The sequence below is a fragment of the Fusarium musae genome, chromosome 7 (assembly GCF_019915245.1).
Source record: "Fusarium musae strain F31 chromosome 7, whole genome shotgun sequence".
Classification (NCBI taxonomy): Eukaryota; Fungi; Ascomycota; class Sordariomycetes; order Hypocreales; family Nectriaceae; genus Fusarium; species Fusarium musae.
The window spans coordinates 2,033,028-2,055,988 of record NC_058393.1 but is presented as its reverse complement, the minus strand read 5'-3'; the positions used below and the strand labels follow the sequence as shown (position 1 = coordinate 2,055,988).

Below are 22,961 nucleotides of genomic sequence, written 5' to 3'. Positions count from 1 at the left end.
AGTCTCTCCTTTTAACTGTGCATCATCCCAGCAAGCAAAGCCCCTACCGTAAGGTAAGCTAAGGTGTTATACCTGGGTTTACTTGTAAAGACAAGGTTGGCGGCGGCCTAAGGCGTCTCTCGCTTCTCTGGACTCTCGTAATCAAGACTGGGGCCTCGTACCTCCATCTCTTTTGCTAGGTGCTGTTGGCTGACGGACGGGCCTGTCTGTACTTTATCAGCTTCGTTACAGCACTACCACTGCAACCACCACCAGCGCAACGCAACCAAACGCAACGCAACGCAAGGCGACGCAACAATCCGGGATTTAATTTATTATTGCTAACCTCCCAAACTGACCTCACTCGCATCCTCCCATCTACCTTACCCGTCGATTCCTCTCTTGGCCAGCTCTGCTCAACATCCATCGGTGATGCTCCACGGTCCAAGCCGCCGCCAGTGGCCGACCGTCCCTTGCTCACGACTCGCGTTTCTCCTCCCAGTGCGAGTCGAGCTTGAGCCTGCCCACTTCCCCTGAGCACCTGCCCCAGGCTCCTCCATCGCCCACCATGAATGGGGACCTGAGCCTTTCTCAGGCTTTGGGCGGACTGCGCATCGCCAATCCTGACGATGCTGCCGAGGCTATTAACTCATCTTCGACTTCTCCTCCTGGGCCCGACTCGACGGCTCAGAATACCTCCATCTCCGCTTCAACTTCAACATCCGCCCTCCACTCTACGCCTCAACCGACAACCACATCCACCACGCCCTCATCCTACGATGCAATCCGCCTCGATCCTATAGATGCCGGTGTTGGAACCTCACTTACCGATCCTCGTCTTACTCCCTCCGCTCAACCTTCCGACCCTATCTCCGATCCAAGCCCCTCCACAAATCATCCGCAGCCATCTCCTCAAACGGAGCCGTCGAGGTCCTCCGTTTACGGCATGTCCACTGTGCCAGAACCTGGCTCAAACCCTTCATATCCTGTGAGAGAGTCCAGCCGACGAGACCCCCATCGCTTCAACAACTCAAGCCGACCAGTATCGGGTTTAATGTCTGGTGGCAGCCCATTGCCTCCTCGAAGGAGCTCAAGGGGGATGGGGGTTGGCTATGCATCTGACCCTGGCGGGCTACAGCAGAACCAGCCTTACGCAGGTGACGCGCCGGTCCCAAACAGCAGAGAGGACTGGCAGGAGCGTGGAGCGGCCGTCGGGGTCCGCAGAGAGGTTGATGCAAATGGACGTACCGTTGTCCGCCAGGTCAAAAAGGGCGTCCGTGACTTTTCCTTCGGGCGAGTTCTTGGCGAGGGCTCCTATAGTACAGTCTACATGGCGACAGATCGCCAAACTCTCAAAGAATACGCCGTGAAGGTACTCGAAAAGAGACATATCATCAAGGAGAAGAAGATCAAATATGTCAACATCGAGAAGAACACATTAAACCGACTTACTGAGCACCCCGGAATTGTCCGGCTATACTATACATTTCAGGACGAGACATCGCTCTACTACGTCCTCGATTTGTGCAATGGCGGAGAGCTCTTGGGTGTCTTGAAGAAGACAGGCACCTTCGATGTTGAATGTACCAGGTTCTATGGTGCACAAATTCTCGACGCCATTGACTACATGCATTCTCGGGGTGTCATCCACCGAGATCTGAAACCCGAAAACGTTTTGTTGGATGACCAGATGCACGTCAAAATTACGGACTTTGGAACTGCTAAACTGCTCAAAGATCCACGTGAAGACCCTTCAGCTGCATCAGCCAGCGGTGCGCCGGATCCTGGAAAAGACGATGACAGTCGTGCAGCATCATTTGTCGGTACTGCTGAATATGTGAGCCCCGAGCTTCTCACACACAAGAACGCCTGTAAGGCTAGCGACCTGTGGGCTTTTGGCTGCATTGTGTACCAGCTTTTGGCTGGTCGACCTCCTTTCAAGGGAGGCAGTGAGTATCTCACATTTCAGAAGATTGTAAATCTCGAATACGAATTCCCGCCTGGCTTTCCACCAGCAGCCAGAGACCTTGTAGAGCGGTGCTTGGTCCTCGAACCAGCCAGACGTCTCACGGTCGAGCACATTAAGAACCACGAATTCTTCGATGGACATCCATTCGGAAAAGGACTCTGGAGGACCAAGGCACCCCGTCTCCGCCCATATATACCACCCCCCCAAGAACCTCAAGTTATTCAGCTCAACGGATTTTCCACCTCGTCTAACAACAGGCCTCCACAGCAATCCCAAGCCACTCCCTCCAATGGGAATAATCGACCATCGAGGATAATAACGGAACTTCCTCCCCCGACACAGCTCGACATTGAATGGTCGCCCGTTTTGACTAAGAATAACGAGCGCATTCTCAAGTTGGGCGATCTCATGGTGGTCTCGACGCCTTTACCTTCAAGTCCCCACGGAAAGGAACCAGGAGAAGGACATAAGAAGTTGTCTCGTTTCTTTATCGGCAGCACTACTAAGAAGCGTCAGCGCCTGGTAATGATCACATCTAGCGGCCGAATTGTCCTTGCTCCGGCTGGTGGAGAGGAGAAAAGAGCGAAGCAGGAGCTGTCTCTGCTTGGCTCAGATTGCACCTGGAAGACCCAAGTAGACGCAAAGGGTCAAACGGTGTGGTGTGTCAACACAGTAAGTGAATATTGATTCGGGTTGTGTCTTTTAGTCAGCGCACTGACATCTCTCTTCAGGGCGGCCACCACTACACATTTGAAGAGGCCAAGTCCTCATCCACACCCCAAGAAGGTGGCTCCGCTGCCGCCGACTGGGTTGAATGTCTCGAGAGGGCAAGGGACATGGCATTATCTCAGAACATGACCACCTCTTATGGTGGTGATAGTGGATTCGCCGACATGTCGTCTCAAGTTTCAAGTCCATCAAGTACGTTGGGGGGACCAGGCAACTACTCAGATGGTTTCGGGCTTAGTGACCGACAGGGACGAAACCATCTGAGTAAGAATCAGGGGAACAATGAAGATCCCGCGCCAAAACGCAACCGATTCAGCAAGAGACAATCGAGGAACGGGCTAGGATCTGCATTCTAAGGGTCCTGAACGAAGAAATGGTGCGGACAAACTCGGATCTCGACGAGTTTCAGATCTTACAGCCGAAGACATTTGTCATTTTTGCCTCTCATCGATCACATTCAGTACGTTCATGGCATTGAGAGCGCGGCGTCTTAATTGCGGAGTTTTATTCATCTGAGCGGACTGGCAATGCATTATTTCGGGGTGCATTTTGTTTTCAGCGTTGTGGAAGAAGGATGGCCAGAGCCGCCACCTGGTGATTATTTGATGGGCTCCCAAACGCAAGGTTTCTCGATTTGGAGAAGCGCAATCTGGACCACCAGATAGGTTCACGCCTTTGTCGGACAACTATTTTCAAGCGTCCTATATGTTCTCGTGTTGAGTTTTGGGAAAAACAGCCGCAAAGGTGCCGGAGGCTGGGGTCAAGACTGCAGGTGCAGTAAATTCAAGTATGCTCGGGACAGGAGAAGTGGTGATGTGCTTGGTGTGAGCAAGGACGGGCTCAAAGCTCTGGCACTGGATCAACTCCAGCCGGTTTTGACAGTCATGGCTGCCACACTGTATTTCTTGAGATCCTATTCAAAAGGCAAGGCTTGCCAGAAATGTAGGGACTATAGATAGGAACTATAGTAGGGCGACGAGAGTTGGGCACTCGTTGTTTTGAGGCTTTACTGATATATGAAGAACCAATCCATCAAGACAGGAATGGTATTCGCCTTTTGATCAAGCCCAGATCGCCCTTTCTAGAGCTGTGGAACTGGACCGTGTCCAGTGCCATTCAGAGACATCAGCATTTCTTAGATATAAATCATATTCTATTACCTAGGTACACACAAAAAGGATGAATGACCTCTAGTCCGTGGTATCGTTGAAGTTGGAAGTAGTCACGTGACTAGATGAGTAATAAATTTGGCTAAGGTGCTGACTGGCGGCTACCGTTTTCTCGCGACGCAGCAATGCGATGCGACGCGACACGATCAACCTGTAATCCCACCAGCCGACGCCTACCGAACTCCAACACAAGACTTTGTTTTTCTCGGTAAAATGCAGCCTCAATATCGCGCTTATGCGCAGCAGGTTCCGCAACGCTCGCCTCATGCGACAAACCAGCGACGTGGTGGAATTGGTACGTTTAAAACCCATCCCCCATCCTTCGCGCAACCCGACCAAGTTCATCAATCATCTACTAACATGGACGCCTTCTTAGGACCCATGATGTCCTCAGGGCCTCACCCTTCGGTTCCCCTCACCCAGGCACAGATTGCTCAGCAACAACAGGTTCAAGCTCACGCCAGTGAGCTAGCTAAGCGACGTAGTCGAAAGCCTACAGATAAAAACATTCCCGATGGAGTTGAGGACAGCATTGTTGATCCAGACGGTGTTCAACGGTACAAAGAACTGCGAGATGTCGAGCGTCGACTTGATTCTACTATCACACGAAAACGTCTAGACATTGTCGACTATACCAGCCGTGGATCTAAGGTGTGTTCGACAACAATACGTTTTTTTTCTTTCTTTTCTTTTTTTTGGGGGGGGGGGGGGGGGAAACCGACTAACACATGGTTCAGAGATACAAAACCTTGCGAGTTTGGATCACCAACACGGTCGAGGATCAAATCTGGCAGAGCAATGGGCTGAACTCTGATTCGTTTGACTTTACCCCTAGCATGGAGGCTTCGTACCGAGTCAAGATTGAAGGTCGTCTACTTGACGACGAAGACGAGGAGACCGAGCAGCCCAAAGGACAGGAGTCAATCACAGAAGAAGGAAAGGAGACGAACGATTCAGCACAGAAGCCCAAAGCACAAGAGAAACCCCGATTCTCGCACTTCTTTAAGTCTTTGACAGTCGAGTTCGACCGATCTCGCTTCCGAACCGGCGCCGAACAGACAGTGGAATGGAAGAAGCCAGATGCTCCGGCCCGAAATCAACCCGCTGCCAGCCTTCCAGCAGCAGCAGATTTCGATGAACTCACCTTCAAGAGAAATGGAGACGAAAACCAAAACATCACCATCAACCTGTTCCGTCAGGAGACACCCGAGAGATACCAACTGACCCCCGAGCTTGCCGAAGTGGTCGATATGAAAGATGCTACCCATCAAGAGGCCGTCATGGCTCTCTGGGAGTACATCAAGTTACTTGGACTACAGGAAGATGAGGAGAAGCGCAATTTCCGGTGCAATGAGCCTCTCAAGAAGGTTGGTTTATGCATATGTCTATGTTGATATTGACTTGACTCTGACGATTCTTACAGGTTGTAAGGCAGGGCGACATTGGACACATCCCTTTGCTCAACGAGTATGTTCAGCAACACCTGCGACCTCTGGAGCCAATTCGCTTGCCATACACCATTCGAGTTGACCAGGAGTTTCACAAGGATCCCCAGCCTACGATCTACGACATTCAGGTTCCCGTCGACGATCCCCTGCGTGATACTCTTTTGCCTATGCTCAACAACCCTCAGTACATTGCAATGCTCAAGGACGTGACGGGGCTTGACGACCAGCTCGCCAAGGTGGTTCAAGCGATCGCCGTGTCGAAGGCCAAGCATTCCTTCTTCCAGTCTCTTGGCAAGGATCCTACCAACTTTATCAAGAACTGGCTAAGTTCTCAGAAGAGAGACCTCGAGGTCATTATGGGAGAAGCGCCCAGAGGAGGTGGAGAGCATGCATCGGGTGACGAGTGGCGCCGTGGTGGAAAAGATAGCGTCTGGGCTACTCAAAACGCGCGAGAGAGTGTCAACGTGTTGCTCTCAAAACAGCAACGATGAGCATCCACCTGAAAACTGCCAACAAGCCAGGACGGCACTTGTTGACAAACCAATTGGAGTTATAGAGTTTGTGTCATGTTTAATTGGCCACAATCAGGGAGCAAGGGGGGCGTTGGGAGCGTCTTTTTGTATAATAATATCATGAACCAAGATCGGCGAAACGACATGCTTACCCTGGTTGCGATCAATGCTACCGCCAGGGGCATTCAACACAAGTACTGTAAGGATAAAAAAGGACAAAACTGCATTTCATGCTATGCCACTGTGATGAATAGCAACTGTGCCCCTTGGCCTCATGAATCGCTGTCGGTTGTAAGAAAAGCATTGAAAACGCCGCACGAGTGCAAAATGCTATAGTGAGAACATATTTGTCCAGAGTAAGTAGGCAATGCAGCATGGATACGTTTACCGCTGAGGAGCAACGGGAACTGAGGGCATGCCGCGGATTTGCTTGATTAAAAATTCTCTCTCATCGATGAACTGCTCATCATCTGTCCGATCCTCGAGGAAGTGAGAGAGGAAAGTGAGAAGCTTATCGCGATTCATGAGGAGAATCTTCTGGACGGCAATTGACTTGTGCGGGTTTGCGACAAAGACCTTGAATACGTGGAAGCCCTCGTACTGAACCATTTTCCTATCATCGCGTAGCAGGTTCATGCATATCTTGAGATGCTCCCCGCGATCAACATAGGCAGTCATGACGTTATAGTTGGAGCGATCAAGCAAGATCTCACCGAGAAGCTTTATGGACTGACGTTTGGTCACATAACTGTTGGATTGCACCAAGATGTTGTTGTACTTGTCGAAGAAGAGTTCAAAGTTTGCGTTCAAGTATCTTGGTACAAGGTCCTTGTGGCGTGTCAGGAGTTCCTATAGTACTTATCAGCAAAAGGAAGCAATTCAGGTACCGCTGCCCAATCTCACTCGAAAAGTGGTGAAAGCATCTGCTGCCACCTCGAAGGAGCTCTTATCAACCCAGTCGAAGAATCTCCAGAACACGCCTCTACCACTTTGGGGTCGGTCACGGTCAATGGCATTCAGACCCTTGGAACTCGAGCCTGGCTCGTCCCCGTCATCGTATAGAATGATTGCAGCAGCGGCCTCGTTCTTGAGTAGCTCTCGTAGAACCGAACCTGCCGGCGTGGCGCTCTCCTTGTGATCATACCCTCGACATAGCTCAACTAGGACCTGGGGTCGATTACAGACAACGTATGATAGTGCGAGAGGGTCGCTTTTGGGGGCGGCGGTGGCGGGGCGGAAGCGGAAGACGTAGGAGAATATGACTTGAGTATCTTTACGTGACTCGAATGGAAGACGGAACAGATTGACGGCGAGGAGGTGGAGGAGATCTTCGTCGATGAGACCAGTCACAAGCTGCAAGATCTGTTCTGGAGAAGTATCGGCCTCTTGCAAGATGTCTTAGCCATACAGTCAGGGGTTCGTGGGCAAAGGCGAAGCAGCGTACCGGGAGTTCCCTGAAGGATAGTCTTCATCTGGCTCAAGACTCGGGCAAGCTCTTCGGCCTTTTAGAGTCAGAGTCAGTGTTTGATCCTGAATCGAGGTGAGGTGATATGATTGCTACCTTGGAAGGGCCCTGTGGCCCCTCGAGCTTCAAGACATGCTCGCGGGCCTGCTTGGGGAGATCGGCAACTGTGCGTGTGCGAGCTCTTCCAAACAAGAACGACATGGTTCGAGGTTGTAATGTGATTGTTGAAGGAGGAATACAAAGGCACCACGGCGACACAGGAACCGATCACGGTTCAGAGTGTTGTTTGTGTAAAGTGAGTTAGTTGCTGGTAATGAATGGTATGGTATGGTATGCAACTGACGGTCTTGCGACGTCAGGTTTGTTATCGATAGTGTTTTGGTTTCAGAACCGAATAGCGGCGAGTACCTAGCTCCCTTGAGAAACACAGGAACTGGCTACCTATTCACCTCAACTACCTATGATGAATTGAAGCGGAAGGATGAGATGTAGAGGCTGGCGACATGTATGCTAAAGTCATGCCATGCCAGAGTGGGTTGATCAATATAAACAAACACTTCATCAAACAAGCTCGATCCTATTTGCTTTGGTTTGCTTTGCTTTTTGTCTGGCGGCCAGCAACCACGCACGCGCCAACAGGCCCTGGTCGTTTTAGTGCTGGAGCGCTGTGAACTTGGTTGGCTTTTGAGTGACACGATCGCTAATCTCAATCCATCCATGATGAGACCCGACCTACCTACCTTATGATTAGGTAGTGCCATTGCTGAAGAGAGAAATTGGTTGCAATGCATCAAGACTTACAGATGCTTTGTAAATCGGTCCAGAAGCTACCAAGATTCGTAGGCCTTGGTACCATTTGAGGCCATAGGTACATCCATTATCTGCCGGTGTCGTTCTTATGCCATCTCTTGATGGGTTGGTAAGTGTTATGCTGGTCTAGAAAGTCTTTCAAAACAAGGTACCTAGTTAGAATATTCGAGGTAGGTTATATGTAAGTCAATTCTAATCCGAACTATAAGCATTCGTTGTTTGCGTTTATAAGCGGGCAACCATCGACAAAGAGTGCTCTACTAGTGATTAATTAGTAACGTAGTTATGTACTAAACTGGAGGGTACCTTAGGTATCGAACCCTTGAACCCCTCCATGGAACTAAGAAGGTAGACGCGGGGCACAAATTTGACCCCACCTCCGGTTCCGTAGGTCGCTCTTTGCTTGACTCACCCACCATCGCGAGCGGCTGAGTGAGCTGCCGTTTTTTCTTAAACTTGCCCCTCCATCAACGGTTTGTCGTAGATACCTAAGGTTATTAGGTAGTAATACGTTCAAGGCATCGCCGGTGAGTCAAACATTTCTTTCTTGTCCGTTGCCCTAGCTACCTATCTACTTAAATACGACTACGCCTCGTTCCAAACTTGTCCACTAACCCCTCCTCCTAGAGGCGAACCATCACAATCATGTCGATCGACTTCCCGAAAGAAGAGGAGGTCATCATCCAAAGATGGCGGGAAATCGATGCCTTCCTGCGACAGGTTGAACTGTCCGAAGGACGCCCTCGATATACCTTCTATGACGGTCCTCCTTTTGCGACCGGTCTACCTCACTACGGCCATCTTTTGGCTTCCACCATCAAGGATGTTATCCCTCGTTACTGGTCCATGAAGGGCTACCACGTCGAGAGACGTTTTGGCTGGGATACACACGGTCTGCCCATCGAGCATGAGATTGACAAGAAGCTGGGTATTTCTGGAAAGGCTGCCGTCATGGAACTCGGCATCGCCAAGTACAACGAGGAGTGTCGATCCATTGTCATGAGATATGCCGGCGAATGGCGACACACCATTGAGCGTTTGGGACGTTGGATTGATTTCGACAACGATTACAAGGTAAAGAAACATACAATCCACCTACACCCCCAAGCAGATAGCTAACCGCGCTCCTTCAGACTATGGACCCCAAGTTCATGGAGTCTGAATGGTGGGTTTTCAAGCAACTGTTCGACAAGGACCAGGTCTATCAAGGACACCGAGTCATGCCCTACTCTACTGTTCTCACCACCGCCCTGAGCAATTTCGAGGCCAACCAGAACTACCAAGATGTCACTGACCCTGCAGTTGTCGTCACATTCCCCCTTGTCGATGATCCCGAAGTCAACCTACTTGCCTGGACCACCACCCCTTGGACACTGCCATCGCATCTTGGTCTCGCAGCTCACCCCGACTTCGAGTATGTCAAGATTCTGGATGAGAAGACAGGAAAGACTTTTATCCTTCTCGAGAAGCTCCTTGGTACCCTATACAAGGATCCCAAGAAGGCTCAATTCAAGAAGCTCGGAACAGTTCTCGGTAAGGATATGCTGGGATGGAAATACACCCCCCCTTTCGATTACTTCTACGAGGAGTTCAAGGACATTGCCTTCAGGGTGTTGAATGCCACCTACGTTACAGACGACAGTGGTGTGGGTATCGTCCACCAGGCACCGGCGTTTGGTGAAGATGATTACAATGTTGCTGCAGCTGCAGGTATCATCACCGAGAAGCGACCACCTCCTGACCCCGTCAACGACACCGGTCACTTCACTGACCGGGTCTCCGATTTCAAGGGCCTGCATGTGAAGGAGGCTGATAAGCACATCATCAAGCACCTCAAGAATGCCGGTCGCATCGCCAACGAGTCTCAACTCAAGCACTCGTACCCCATGTGCCCTCGCTCCGATACTCCTCTTATCTACAGAGCCGTTCCCTCTTGGTTCATCCGCATTCCAAACATCGTCCCCGATATGCTCAAGAACATCGAGGGTTCTCACTGGGTTCCATCATTTGTCAAGGAGAAGCGATTCGCCAGTTGGATTGCCAACGCTCGTGATTGGAACGTGAGTCGAAACCGATACTGGGGTACCCCCATCCCTCTCTGGGTCAGCGATGATCTGGAGGAGAGAGTGTGCATTGGAAGTGTTGAAGAGCTTCGTGAACTGAGTGGATATGACGGTGATCTGTCTGACCTTCACCGCGACAAGGTTGATCATATCACTATTCCCAGCAAGATGGGCAAGGGTCAGCTGAAGCGTATCGAGGAAGTCTTTGACTGCTGGTTCGAGTCTGGAAGTATGCCTTATGCCAGCCAACACTACCCCTTCGAGAATGTTGATAAGTTCAACCAGTCGTTCCCCGGAGACTTCATCGCCGAGGGTCTGGATCAAACCCGTGGATGGTTCTACACGCTGACAGTGCTGGGAACTCACCTGTTTGGCAAGTCGCCGTTCCAGAACTGTGTTGTCAACGGCATTGTGCTTGCGGAGGATGGCAAGAAGATGTCGAAGCGTCTCAAAAACTATCCCGATCCTTCTATCGTTATGTCCAAATACGGTTCTGATGCTCTCCGACTCTACCTCATCAACTCTCCTGTCGTGCGAGCCGAGCCCCTCCGCTTCAAGGAGTCTGGCGTCAAGGAGGTCGTCCAGAAGGTCCTTTTGCCGCTGTGGAACAGCTACAAGTTCTTTGAGGGCCAAGTTGCTCTGCTCAAGAAGGCAGAGGGTGTGGACTTCGTTTGGGATCCTAAGTTGGAGTCAAGCAACACCAATGTCATGGACCGCTGGGTTCTGGCAGTTTGCCAAAGCCTTCTTCAGTTCGTGAACAAGGAGATGGCCTCATACCGTTTATACACTGTCGTACCCAGACTCCTTGGTCTCATTGACAGCACAACGAACTGGTACATTCGATTCAACCGAAAGCGACTCAAGGGAGAGAACGGCCTTGACGATACCCTTCATGCCCTAAACACCCTTTTTGAGGTTCTGTTCACTTTGTGCCGTGGACTGGCACCTTTTACCCCTTTCCTTACTGACAACATCTACCTCAAGCTTCTACCTCACATTCCTAAGGAGCTGCAAAGTGCAGATCCCCGAAGCGTGCACTTCCTGCCATTCCCCGATGTTCGTGAAGAGCTGTTCGATGAGGAGGTGGAGCGACGTGTTGGTCGCATGCAGCGTGTCATTGAACTTGCTCGTGTATCGCGAGAACGTCGCACCATTGGTCTCAAGCAGCCTCTCAAGACACTGGTGGTCATTCACTCCGATCCTCAATATCTTGAGGATGTCAAGTCCCTTGAGAAGTATATCAGCGAAGAGTTGAATGTGCGAGACCTCGTGCTCTCGAGCGACGAAGCCAAGTACAATGTTCAATACAGCGTCACTGCCGACTGGCCTGTACTCGGAAAGAAGCTCAAGAAGGATATGGCCCGTGTAAAAAAGGGGCTGCCTCTTCTTACGAGCGACCAGGTCCAGGGATACGTCCGTGACAAGGAAATCTTTGTTGACGGTATTCGTCTGGAAGAGGGCGATCTCGTTGTGCGCAGAGGTATCAAGGAGGACGAGTCTTCCAAGAACTTGGAGATCAACACTGATAGCGATGTGCTCACCATTCTGGACACTGAGATTCACCCTGAGCTGGCAGCTGAGGGTCTAGGACGTGAGATCATCAACCGTGTACAGAGACTCCGAAAGAAGGCAGGTCTTGTGCCAACGGACGACATCAAGATGGAGTACCGTGTCATTGCAGACCCTGAAGATATCGGCTTGTCTGGTGCCTTCAGGTCCCAGAATCCAGTGTTTGAGAAGGTCTTGCGCCGACCACTAGAAGAGACTGGAGCGGAACCACAGACTGAGGGTCTTATTGCAGAGGAGGAGCAAGAGGTCCAACAGGCAACATTTTTGTTGAGATTACTCAAGCTGTAAATCTTGAAGAAATAAAATTGAATTTTATGTAGCAGATGAAACTATTAAACAAAAGATTCGATTAAAAATGTATGATTTGTGGCAGCTGCATGAGTGCATCATGTTTTCCTGGATGCAGCCTTGAGCGACAGGGTCAGACTTGTTGCCATTAAAAGCGAATAGATAGGAGAACATACCAAATAACAATCTTTGAGCCTCATAAACTCTTTAGCACACTTATCCTTGTGGACAGCGTTATAGTCGGCAACGATACACTTGCCATATGCCGTAGCCTACCAGATTTTAGTGATTTGAGGCAGGTATGACAAGCAAGACAAGAGAATTCAGACCTCGACAGAGCATTGTGAGACAGCTTTAGCAAACTTTTGAATGGGACGAGTTCTTTGTTGGTTCATGGTGACTCTGTCAGAGATGGAGATAGATGATTGAAGGCAATGAATGAATGGCCAGTAGGTACTGAAAAGAGTATTGCTCATACAGTGTCAATGGATTATCGAACAACACAGTTCGGCTATCAAGCCCCATAAGGCGTGTGCCCACCAGCCACCTACTTTACACGTCCAAGCGAGCTGTTGGCCGTTGGCATCGCGACCGCGCAAATACGCGTGCGTTTTCTGTCGGGTTGGAACTCAGATTGCGCTTTGTTTGGATACGACCCCCTCGTCGAATTACGGTAGTGCAATTCTTGAAGCGCCGCTAGTATCGCCTTTGTCGATTTCCATTCCTGCATTCTTATAATCCGATTTACTGAAGCGCAATACTCAAAGTCAACTGAAGTTTGACTGTTCGCAACTCTGTGTGTTTGTGCAGCTCTCTAACTAAATAAATAAACAGACAGACAGACAGACAGACGACAGCACAGAACTGCTCGCGCTTCATTAGGTACACACCGACTTCTTGACTATGGGTCAATGACGGATGTGGGCAGCTCGCCAATAATCAATTATCTGTCCATGTCCTCCGACGTCTCTCGCCAGGGCTCAAATGCGACTTCACCAGCAGCATCGATGTCACCGGCTGCGCAGAGAGCGGCCTCACCATCTGACGATGGCCGCTCGAGCAATGCTAGTCGGGCACCCTCTAGCCAGGACCCTTACTACTCCAACGAAGGTCCGTATCATTCTTGCGGTGCTTCTTCGATCTGGAACTGACCGACCCGCCCAGACATCGCCGTGCTGCACGCGGTAGTCGTCGCTGCTCAGGAATTGCTCGATTCAGCGCCTGAGCCGAAACCTCTCCCTGCTGCTGCGCTCTTCAAGGCGTACGACGTCGTGCTCCCGACCTATGGAATTGACCCCGACTCAGATCACCACTTGTCGACTTTCGTCTTCCGCGTTGGCGGTGAGCGAGGCGATGGCAACTTGCTTGACAAGTTCCAAGCTATTCTCAGTCGAATGGGAATCGTCTTGGAGTTTGGCGATAATACTACTGCGTCGCCGCGAACTTCAGCCTCTACGTCTCCTGCGGTATCTTCATCGAGTCGCCAGAGCCATGCCATCCCGCGCCAGCAAATAACTCCACAAAAAGGCCTACAAAACGGCCATGCCACGACTGCACCGACAGTCCCACAATCACCAGCTTCGCCATCACCGTCACCATCAGTCTCTCCGCCAGAATCGCAACCTCACCCCCAGGATGGATTGGAATTTTCCGAGACCGACGATGACGACGACGACGAGGAGGAGGAGGGTGCATATGAGGAAATGCGAAAGGCGGTTGTCTCTTCAGCCATGAACCGCTGGCGCTCTCTGGTTGCGAGTCGTCGAGCACAGCCTGCACAGCGGATTCCTTCTTTTCCGAGCATTCCCGAAGAAGCTTCAGCCGATGTGAGGAACTTTGAAGCTCAACCTTTTGTTGAAGATCGACCACCAGTGACCGGGCATCAAGCAACAACGTCTCCACACGTCAATGGACTCGAGCCACACACTCAAACTTCGCTCAAAGACCCAACAGATATACATACAAGGCCACTTTCTGCTCAGTCATTTATGCATCACCCCCTTTCTGTTCTAAGTAATGCTATACGATCTACGACTTCTCTAATCCAAGGAAATACGCCGCAAGAGGAGCACTTTGACGAGCCATCGCGTCACGATGATGATGATGTATTACCTCACAGCCCAGTCGAGGAGCCTCCACAGCAACTCCAGGAGCATGAAGAGCCCCAAGAGCCTGAAGAACTCGACGAACCTGAAGCAGAACCCTCTCAACATACACAGATCCAAAATCCATCAGAAGTCCATTCTCCAATCACAGCGGCTCGTTCTCACACTATAACTAACAATGAAGGCACAATTGTTCATCATCCTGTATCCCAAGAGCGCACTAGAAATACAATACCTCAACACGAACAGTCCGCTGAAGAAGGTCCTTTAACACCTGAGCAGCAGATTGATTCGGAAAAGGAGCAGAGCAGGCTCCTCAAACAGGCCGCCAGAGCTCGCGAAATCTACCTCGCAAGCAAGGTCTTCAACCATTGGGCTGATCGCACTGCACGCCGTCTTGAACGAGACGCCGTTGCAAGACGACATATGATACGATTTCGTTATTTCCGATCATGGAGCCAAGCCCCTGCACTCCGTGAACCTACCACTGACCACATGAGGGCAGCCGTGGCTGTAAAGAAGTGGCAACGAATTGTCGCCCAAGAGAAAAGTCTACAGGTGACTGCGATAGAAGCTACTCTCGCTTACGAGCGGAGAAGAGTCCAGCGAGTCCTTGATATATGGTCTTGTCATCGACTCAAACACCTCGGCCGTCAAATGACAGCCTCGCGTAGTCGGACACAAGCAATGTCAAAGTGGCTGTCACAGGCTTCACATGACAAGGCTCTCATTCAAGCGATACAGACCCAGACGACTTTGCGACTCCAAGTGGATGCCATTCACAAATGGCAGGGCATGTCAGGAAATGAAAGCCGACTATACAACACTGCCAGGAGAATTGGAGATATTCAGCACTCCTTCACATATCTTCGGGAGTGGTGGGATCAAGCTGAGGTCAGTCGAAGGGCGGTCAGGTACCGCCAGCGATTGATGATCGAGAAGGCGAGCCTTGCTTTCGATGAGTGGAACTTGAGGGCAAGAGCCCAGGCATTCCAGTGGAGGCGCGAGTATCTTCAAGTGATGCGAGTGTTCGACCGATGGTTCCAATGCGCCGAACAGGATGCGGACATGGGCCGAAGAGCAGAAGAGTATTATGAGGGGCAAGCAAAGTCCAACGTTGTAAGGACCTTCAGGCATTTTAAGCGTGATTCGTTACACATGTCACGTCTGGGAGATCGAGCCCAACTCTATCTCGGAGCTACTAAGTTGTTGCAAGTCTTTGATAGAGTGATCAAGAGCCGTAGGGATCAAGACAAGCAGCAGGTCAAAAGGTATTTGATGGCAAGGTATACCCAAGTATCTTCTGCTCGAAAGAAGCGCAATTTCTTTGCTGCTATAGATCGATGGAGGGTATTGGCGACGGAGGATCGGGCACGAAGCGACTTGATACAAGAGTTGCGAACCCATAAAGATACCCAAAAGGTTATTCTACTTACTGATACATGGAAACGCCAAGCGGACATTGACCAAAGGCGCATGCAAGAAGCCAAACTGCAACATGCAGAGGGATGGCTGGAAGCTTGGAAAGTGTACACCGTCGACCTTGAGCAGCAGGATACAGATGCCTGGCAGCTTTGGGCCGCCGACAAGCAACGGCAGTCCCTCAAGTCCTGGTCGATTGCATCGCTACAACAAAGTGGACAGGGTCACACTGCAATTGAAGTTCAAAGGAAGCACGAACGCGAAAGGCGTAACCGCGTACTGCAATATTGGCGTCAACGGGACGATAGAATTCGACCCATGGCTCCTGAAACTCGCCCACAGCCACAATCTGTGCCGGCTGCATGGCCACGCGGAAGTTGGCGAGCACTGTCTGGGAGGCGTTTGCTGGCCAGTCGCAATGATAGGGGCTTTGATTACTCCAGTACACCGCTCGAGACACCGACCAGATGGACTGGGCAGCCATTCTCCATGTCGACTATGATGCCACCAGGATCCATGGCTCCGCTTCGAGAGGCGGACGAGAATGATGAGGCGTTTTCGCTGGCTGGTGATGAAGATGATGAGCTACCAGCCTCGCCATCTTTGAGACCTGCTTCGCGAGGACCTGGACAGTTCTCCGGTCTGCCATCAACGACCCCGATGGCACCAGTCCCATCACATTTGGAGCGAGATACTACTCAGGGTCGTGACCCCGAGTTCGACCAGGACCTGGCAAGCACAGCAGGTCCCGGCCGGCATGAACCCTCACGGCGGCCAGTAGCTGCGAGATCATTTGGAATGAGACCTCCAAATGGGCGCACAATTGGGCCTTTGCCTTCCTCGCCGGAGCCAAACTCCCCAGCCATCATCAGTAAATCCGTGGGCGCGAGGCCATCTGCGACGCGATTTGGACTTCCTCGACAGACCACTACAAATAAGTTTACGCCAGCCACAAGATCTGTCCATATTCAATCACCGAGAATACTATCGGCTACACCACAATCTCGGTCACCAGGATTGCCAGGAGGGGTTCAGCTGCGTGGCCGTGTGAGTACAAACCAATAACCCCGTCGATCAGGACGGCTATTTGTATATACATCAGGGAGGAACATGTGTGAGGCTGGCTTTGGCGGTTTGCAAGAGTTGGGTTGGCTATGGATGATCTGGATGTGTTTCTCTGACGTTGGATGACTTGTTTGATAAAAGGATACCCCTTTCTGTTGGTGTTATTGTTATATATGAATGCATAGCGACGACCCATCGCAGGCGTTGGATAGCCAATAGTTTATGAAACTTACTGATCTTGAAAAATTCATGACTTGGCACGAACTTGGTCGAGTAAGTAGAGGTGCATGTCATATCATGTTCATCCGGATAGATTGGGCTGCCTTTTCGTTATTAGCAGTGTAGATAAACAATATTGTTGTGAACGTCGAGCCCTGATGCTCTACACCATTACATACATGGTTGTTGATATACGCGAAAGTTCTAATTATATAGCATGGATGAGGAAAAACATCAACACTCTTCCAATGACCAAATCATATTTAGATTCTGTAGCTTCTGCAATTGAAGATGTCTAGGGTGGGCATTACATTTATCGTCATCCAGGGTTCTTGTGCATGAGCCGGGGTGTGGGGTTCGCTCTTGGGGAGGTCACGTCACCTCTACCTAATCACGCTGGGGTCTACTGCCGTTTATTGCATTGATTAACTCTGGCGACTTAGCTCACCAAAGCTCCAGCTGTCAAATCTCAAGCTCCTCTCCTTTGCGCCTAAATATAGGGCAGAGCGATGCGCGCAAATTGTTCTCCTTAATAGCATGAAGGCCGTCTTGCCGGGCAACCCGCGCTCGAGGCTCCAAGGGCTCGCCTCGGGTTACTGGGACTCGCGACACATTAATGTAAGTTCCAAGCTCTCCCCCTGAGCTCTGAACCCAGCTGATGAGCTGATGCTGCATAGGTATACATCACAGGCAGCGCCTTTGCAATCTTGGAAGGATCCCACGGCATTCTACAGACCGTTTACGATGAAGGCGAACAACCGCTAGAAGCCATCGCATTCGACGAAGCGACAGGCAAGATCGCTACTTGCACATTGACCCAAGTCCGGGTGTACAAGCCATTCGGGTCACACGAAGACACTTTGAAGGTTCCAATTCCCTATCTCATGATAAATGCTTTGGAAACTCAGCTCACGACTCTACTAGTGGGCGCTCGAATCGACCTTGGACATTCCCTATCCGAACCCCGACGTGCCCTGTACATTGTCATGGGGAAGCTCCGCAGAGCTGTTGCTGGGCACACAATACCTGTCCCTTTTCGACACCAAGACCGAACCGAGGTGTATCTGGCAAAAGAAGCTGCCGAGCATCGCCAAATATGCCTTATTGTCGTACGATTCGAGATACATCGCCACGTCCAGCCATCATGACCACTTGATCAAGGTCTGGAGGAGACTCAACTTTGGTGCCGACGAAGTCAGATTTGATCTCACATACCTCCGACACCCGAATATCATAACCTCTGCTAGATGGCGCAGACCATTCCATGTTGAGCAGGCCTCCGACAATGTTCTATACACCACTTGTCTCGATAAATGCATACGAGTCTGGACACCTACCGACTCACCTGACGGGAAGCATTGGCAGCTATGGGGACAGGTGGATCTTTGCGCGCCATCGCAAGAAAACCCAGAGGGCTTGGACATGCGCTTCGCTCTGGTTCTTGACGGGCGAGACTTCACAGCCTCTGTAGAACAAGCTGTTCAGGCGCGAATGTCTGACGACTCAACCACCGACGACCCCGTTGCCCTAGATCACCTAGTCGCAGTCGCGACCAAGAACCCAGAAATATGTATAGCTCTTGATGGGAAGGGCATCATGTCGGCATGGGCGCTCGAGAATGTCGGCAGTAGTACCGCGAATTCACCAACCCTATTCAAGGTGGCTCAAGTCAAGGATGTCCATTTTGAGCTTCTCGGCAACTTCCTTCCAGTTCAAGACACGCCTCACACAGAGATACAAACGTATTGCGACAAGGAGAGTGGCAAGGTTCACTTTATGTTACATGCATTCGACGGAAGAATAGGCGTGTTTACCGGAAGTGTTGCTGATCTCTTTGACCCTATGACCAATGATCGACGTCTCGCCCTTCAAACCATCTGGTCTGGACATTCAACTTCGATTACCAAGATCGTCCGAAATTTCAGCGGACGAGCGGTGGTCTCTCGAACCAGAGACGGCGAAAGTATCGTGTGGAAGCATATTTTCAGCCCACGGGACAACTCGGGCCTGACCTTGACACGAGGGAGCGTTATCCCCGAGAAGGGTCACATACATCGCATATGTGTGCTGAGAAAGGGGCGTTTTGTGGTTTTCCTTCGTCATGACACATTCTCGCTCTGGGACTGTAGGACAAGTCGAGCTACTGCCCTCTCTCAGTGCGACTACGAGGTGTCAGGGAAGCCACTGTGCCTCATCATTCTGCCTCGATCGGATGTCAAGAACTATACCGTTGCCCACATTGCGACAATAACGTCGGAAGGACACGGTATCGTGTGGGAGGTTCAACTGCCTTGTTACTTTGATGACCCAAAGACAACAGCTGGGGCCAATATCGAGGAACTGTGTCGCTTTGAAATAAAGGATATAAAGAGCCTGGCCTATGTGCTGCCAGTTGATCCTGCAGGTTCGCAGCCCATCGTCTCGGGCTTTCTCGATATATTCGCTCGCGATGTTGCCATTTCTTATACACACACGGGTCGCGTGGACTTTTGGACTGCACGAGTTGACCCTGAACAGCGAAGCGTTGGATGGCTATCGACGTGTACCACGGAGACGGGAGTTTCTGAGCCAGCACTGGTCAGTGGCAGTACATTGAAGAAGGCTGCCCTCGTGAATTCGTCGAGATCGCAATTGACAATTTGGGACATTGGTGGTGCTCGTCTTGAATACGAGAATAACTTTCAGGAACACCAGGTGATCCAAGATCTCGACTGGACATCAACACCCGATGGCCAGTCTATTCTCGCCGTTGGTTTCCCTTACCGAATCATCCTACTCTCTCAGATGCGATTTGATTATCTCAACAAGGGCCCAGCATGGGCACAAATTCGCGAGATCAGCATTCGAGAACTCACACCTCACCCAATCGGTGACTCAACCTGGTTGGGCGACGGCCACTTGGTTATTGGTGCCGGCAACCAGATGTTTGTGCAGGACAGGCACGTTGGAATCTCCGAGTCTATGAAGATGGATCTGCGTCTTCCTCTGCGCAAAGATGGCAAACTAGACTTGTTTCAGGTCGTTCAAAGATTCAACGGCCCCTTACCAGTCTTTCATCCCCAATTTCTTATGCAATGCATTCTTTCAGGGAAGGCGATCCTTGTCAGGCGCATTCTGGTGGCTTTGCATAAGACCTTGAAATACCACATTGACGGCGAAATGCTGGATGACTACCTAGGAATGGACTTGAGCGAATTCTATATGCCCGAGGTAAGTGACAATTCGATCATGCCGAGGAAACAACAGGTCGTGCTAATCCAATTGTTCAGCAAAGTCATACTTTAGCTGTTGATAAGTCTTCTGGGGCGTATCTGAATGGAAGCAACACGGATGAGACCGATGACGAGGATGTTTTTACGGAGCAGACGGCGGTCTCGATCAACGAGAAGCTCGTCAAGATCGATATCATCCAGCTCTCAGGACACGAACAGATCCAGCTCGCTGACATCATTGAATGCGTTGCCCTTGTTGAGAGACATCGGCGATCGATGGACGAGAATGGTGCTCGATTTATGCTGCTGTTCCGCCAACATGCCCTCCGTAAAGGACGAACCAACGAGATGCACCTCTCATGGCGTGAAATCAACTGGGCTTTCCACTCCAACAGCCAAGATATTCTGGTTGACTTTATATCGCGACAGAACCATGGCAGTATGCTTTGGGAACATGCTCGTGAAAGTGGCCTGTTCATGTGGCTCACTGATCCTACCGCACTCGTAAACACTATTCGGATATGACGAACTTGTTATGGTAGCTAACATCTTCCAGAAAGCTCAATTCGAGCTGATCGCCAGAAACGAGTACGCAAAGAACGAGGTCAAAAACCCGGTTGACTGCAGCCTTTACTACCTCGCGCTCCGGAAGAAGACGATCCTCCAAGGGCTTTGGAGAATGGCGAACTGGAACAAGGAGCAGGCAGCCACTCAACGCCTGTTGGCAAACAATTTCGAAGACCCTAAATGGAGATCGGCAGCACTCAAGAATGCCTATGCCTTGCTTAGCAGGCGGCGATTCGGTAAAGATATTCCTAGACGTTGCAGCCTTCTCGTACAAAAGCTGATCGTGAACAGAGTATGCTGCAGCATTTTTCCTTCTTGCGGACCACCTCCATGACGCTGTTCAGGTTTGTCTGAATCAGCTGAAAGACATGCAATTAGCCATCACAATATCGCGCGTCTATGAAGGCGATGACGGCCCTGTTTTGCGCCGTCTTCTTCAAGATACAGTACTCCCACTAGCAGCACAGGAGGGTAACCGCTGGCTGGCTGCATGGGCCTTCTGGATGCTCGGCCGTAAAGATGTGGCCGTACGAGCACTTATTGTACGTTGTAATCTGTCAAGTCCTGGATACGAGCTGAATCGCTGACATGTTGATATAGACACCGGTGTATACTCTCTTGGAAACACCCTGTTCACCAGACATCAAGTCTCGGTTGTTTTTGACAGACGACCCTGCCTTGGTTGTCCTTTACTCACATCTACGTCACCAGACTCTGCAAACTTTGAGAGGAGCATCCAAGATTACACCGAAAGTTGAGTGGGAGTTTGTGCTGCACAGCGCCAAGCTATATGATAGAATGGGATGCGATCTTTTGGGATTGGATATAGGTGAGTGCGAGACTACGATGCGAGTGCCAAGCACATATTTACTGACTGCGAAATAGTACGTAATTGGGAGTTCCAACAATCACCTGGAGCAACTGGCCTTGGTGGAGAGGTCAACCCTCTGAAGCTGCTTCGTCGGAGAAGCTCTTTGGTGGTTGCCGACTTGCCTTCACCAACTCTTAAATTCGACTCTCATCGGGAGAACAAGAAGACGGTCAAACCACCACCCACGACATTTGAAGAGCCAGATGCTGGCTCTCTGCTCGACAGTTTTGGCTTCTGATGCTTCTGATGGGGGTCGTTGAGTTGTATTGAAGAGGCGGCGATGTGTGTATATTTCCTACCTAGTGAGCTTCATGTAAGTGAGACGAAGCTCATGATGTATGGGTTTTTTCATGGCGAGGCAGTGGAGTCAAGGCTGGGAAGAGTTGATTCGTAGAGCTATATATACTGTAAATACAGTAGCAAGTATGGCTTAGTAGTTGATACTCTAGTAGTAATAAAAGCATCTCTCCTTAGAAGACATATACTTATTAAGTGCCTACTTAATTATATTTTATAAAATTAATAATACTTAAGTTAAGTAGTATTAAAATAAGTATTTTATATTAAAATTAATATTAAAATATATTTTAAAAGCTTTTATTAATATTAAAATTATTAAAAATATAAAATATCTTTATAATAATATATAAAGTATAGCTAATAAAGTCTTATAATAAAAATAACTTTAATTTAATTATTATTTTATTATTAATTTTACTTTATTTATTTTATAGCCTTAACTTAATAATAATTAATAAATAAGACTTAAATATTTTAATAATAGCTATAAAAGTATTAATTATAAAGTCTTTAGCTAGATTAAAATTTTAATAAACTTAATTAATAAAGTTACCTTTAGGCTATAGTATTTTAAGTAACTTTAATTAAGATAAATATATTACTTAACTAGCTAAAAAGCTATAAAAAAGCTTAATTAATAAGGTCTATAACTTTTTTATAACTTTATTCTTTTTTAATCTATTTATTACTTAAGTTTATATATAATAAAATTACTTAAAAAATTCTATTAAAGTTAATTATATAAAATAAAAAATTTAATATATAAAAAAGAGTTTTATTTAAAAGTTAAAAGAGCCCTTTAGTAAGTAAATAAAGCTATAGTTAATTAAATAAAATTTACTTAATTAAGTATATTTACTTTATAAAATAATAACTAATATTAAGGTAATAAATAGTAGTATTAATAGTAATTTAATAAAGTTATTTTATTTATAATTTAAATATAAAAGCAGTTAATTATATATTTAAATATATATATTTAATTAATAAAGCTAATTATTATTAACTTTAAGTTAATTTAACTTTTATTAATTAACTTATAAAAAGTAATAAAGTTAATTTATTTTTTTAAATTTTATTATTATTTTATTTTTATTTAACTTTATATATAAATATATCTTTTATTAAATTACTATTAATATTATTATTTATTACTTTAGCTTTAATTATTATTTTATAAAATAAATATATTTAATTAA

At 48.8% G+C, this 22,961-nt stretch overlaps 6 protein-coding genes across 6 annotated transcripts; 5 read left to right on the top strand and 1 right to left on the bottom strand.

The window, feature by feature from the left end:
• Positions 1–547: 547 nt before the first annotated feature.
• On the top strand, positions 548–3,033 carry J7337_009791 (uncharacterized protein; the record flags this gene model as incomplete). The annotated part of the gene is made up of 2 exons (XM_044827386.1): positions 548–2,620; positions 2,680–3,033. The coding sequence occupies 2 exons, from the start codon at positions 548–550 to the stop codon at positions 3,031–3,033; spliced, it is 2,427 nt and encodes an 808-aa protein (XP_044677980.1).
• Positions 3,034–4,059: 1,026 nt separating this feature from the next.
• Positions 4,060–5,785, top strand: J7337_009790 (uncharacterized protein; the record flags this gene model as incomplete). Its single annotated transcript, XM_044827385.1, has 4 exons — positions 4,060–4,141; positions 4,223–4,497; positions 4,584–5,213; positions 5,270–5,785. The coding sequence occupies 4 exons, from the start codon at positions 4,060–4,062 to the stop codon at positions 5,783–5,785; spliced, it is 1,503 nt and encodes a 500-aa protein (XP_044677979.1).
• A 405-nt stretch (positions 5,786–6,190) lies between these two features.
• On the bottom strand, positions 6,191–7,472 carry J7337_009789 (uncharacterized protein; the record flags this gene model as incomplete). Its single annotated transcript, XM_044827384.1, has 4 exons — positions 6,191–6,655; positions 6,710–7,191; positions 7,251–7,308; positions 7,368–7,472. The coding sequence occupies 4 exons, from the start codon at positions 7,470–7,472 to the stop codon at positions 6,191–6,193; spliced, it is 1,110 nt and encodes a 369-aa protein (XP_044677978.1).
• Positions 7,473–8,726: 1,254 nt separating this feature from the next.
• IRS1 (Isoleucine--tRNA ligase, cytoplasmic) lies at positions 8,727–12,001 on the top strand (the record flags this gene model as incomplete). The annotated part of the gene is made up of 2 exons (XM_044827383.1): positions 8,727–9,155; positions 9,215–12,001. The coding sequence occupies 2 exons, from the start codon at positions 8,727–8,729 to the stop codon at positions 11,999–12,001; spliced, it is 3,216 nt and encodes a 1,071-aa protein (XP_044677977.1).
• Positions 12,002–12,954: 953 nt separating this feature from the next.
• Positions 12,955–16,593, top strand: J7337_009787 (uncharacterized protein; the record flags this gene model as incomplete). The annotated part of the gene is made up of 2 exons (XM_044827382.1): positions 12,955–13,111; positions 13,166–16,593. The coding sequence occupies 2 exons, from the start codon at positions 12,955–12,957 to the stop codon at positions 16,591–16,593; spliced, it is 3,585 nt and encodes a 1,194-aa protein (XP_044677976.1).
• A 756-nt stretch (positions 16,594–17,349) lies between these two features.
• Positions 17,350–21,700, top strand: J7337_009786 (uncharacterized protein; the record flags this gene model as incomplete). The annotated part of the gene is made up of 8 exons (XM_044827381.1): positions 17,350–17,430; positions 17,490–17,678; positions 17,737–20,022; positions 20,082–20,528; positions 20,581–20,827; positions 20,883–21,133; positions 21,192–21,420; positions 21,477–21,700. The coding sequence occupies 8 exons, from the start codon at positions 17,350–17,352 to the stop codon at positions 21,698–21,700; spliced, it is 3,954 nt and encodes a 1,317-aa protein (XP_044677975.1).
• Positions 21,701–22,961: the final 1,261 nt, after the last annotated feature.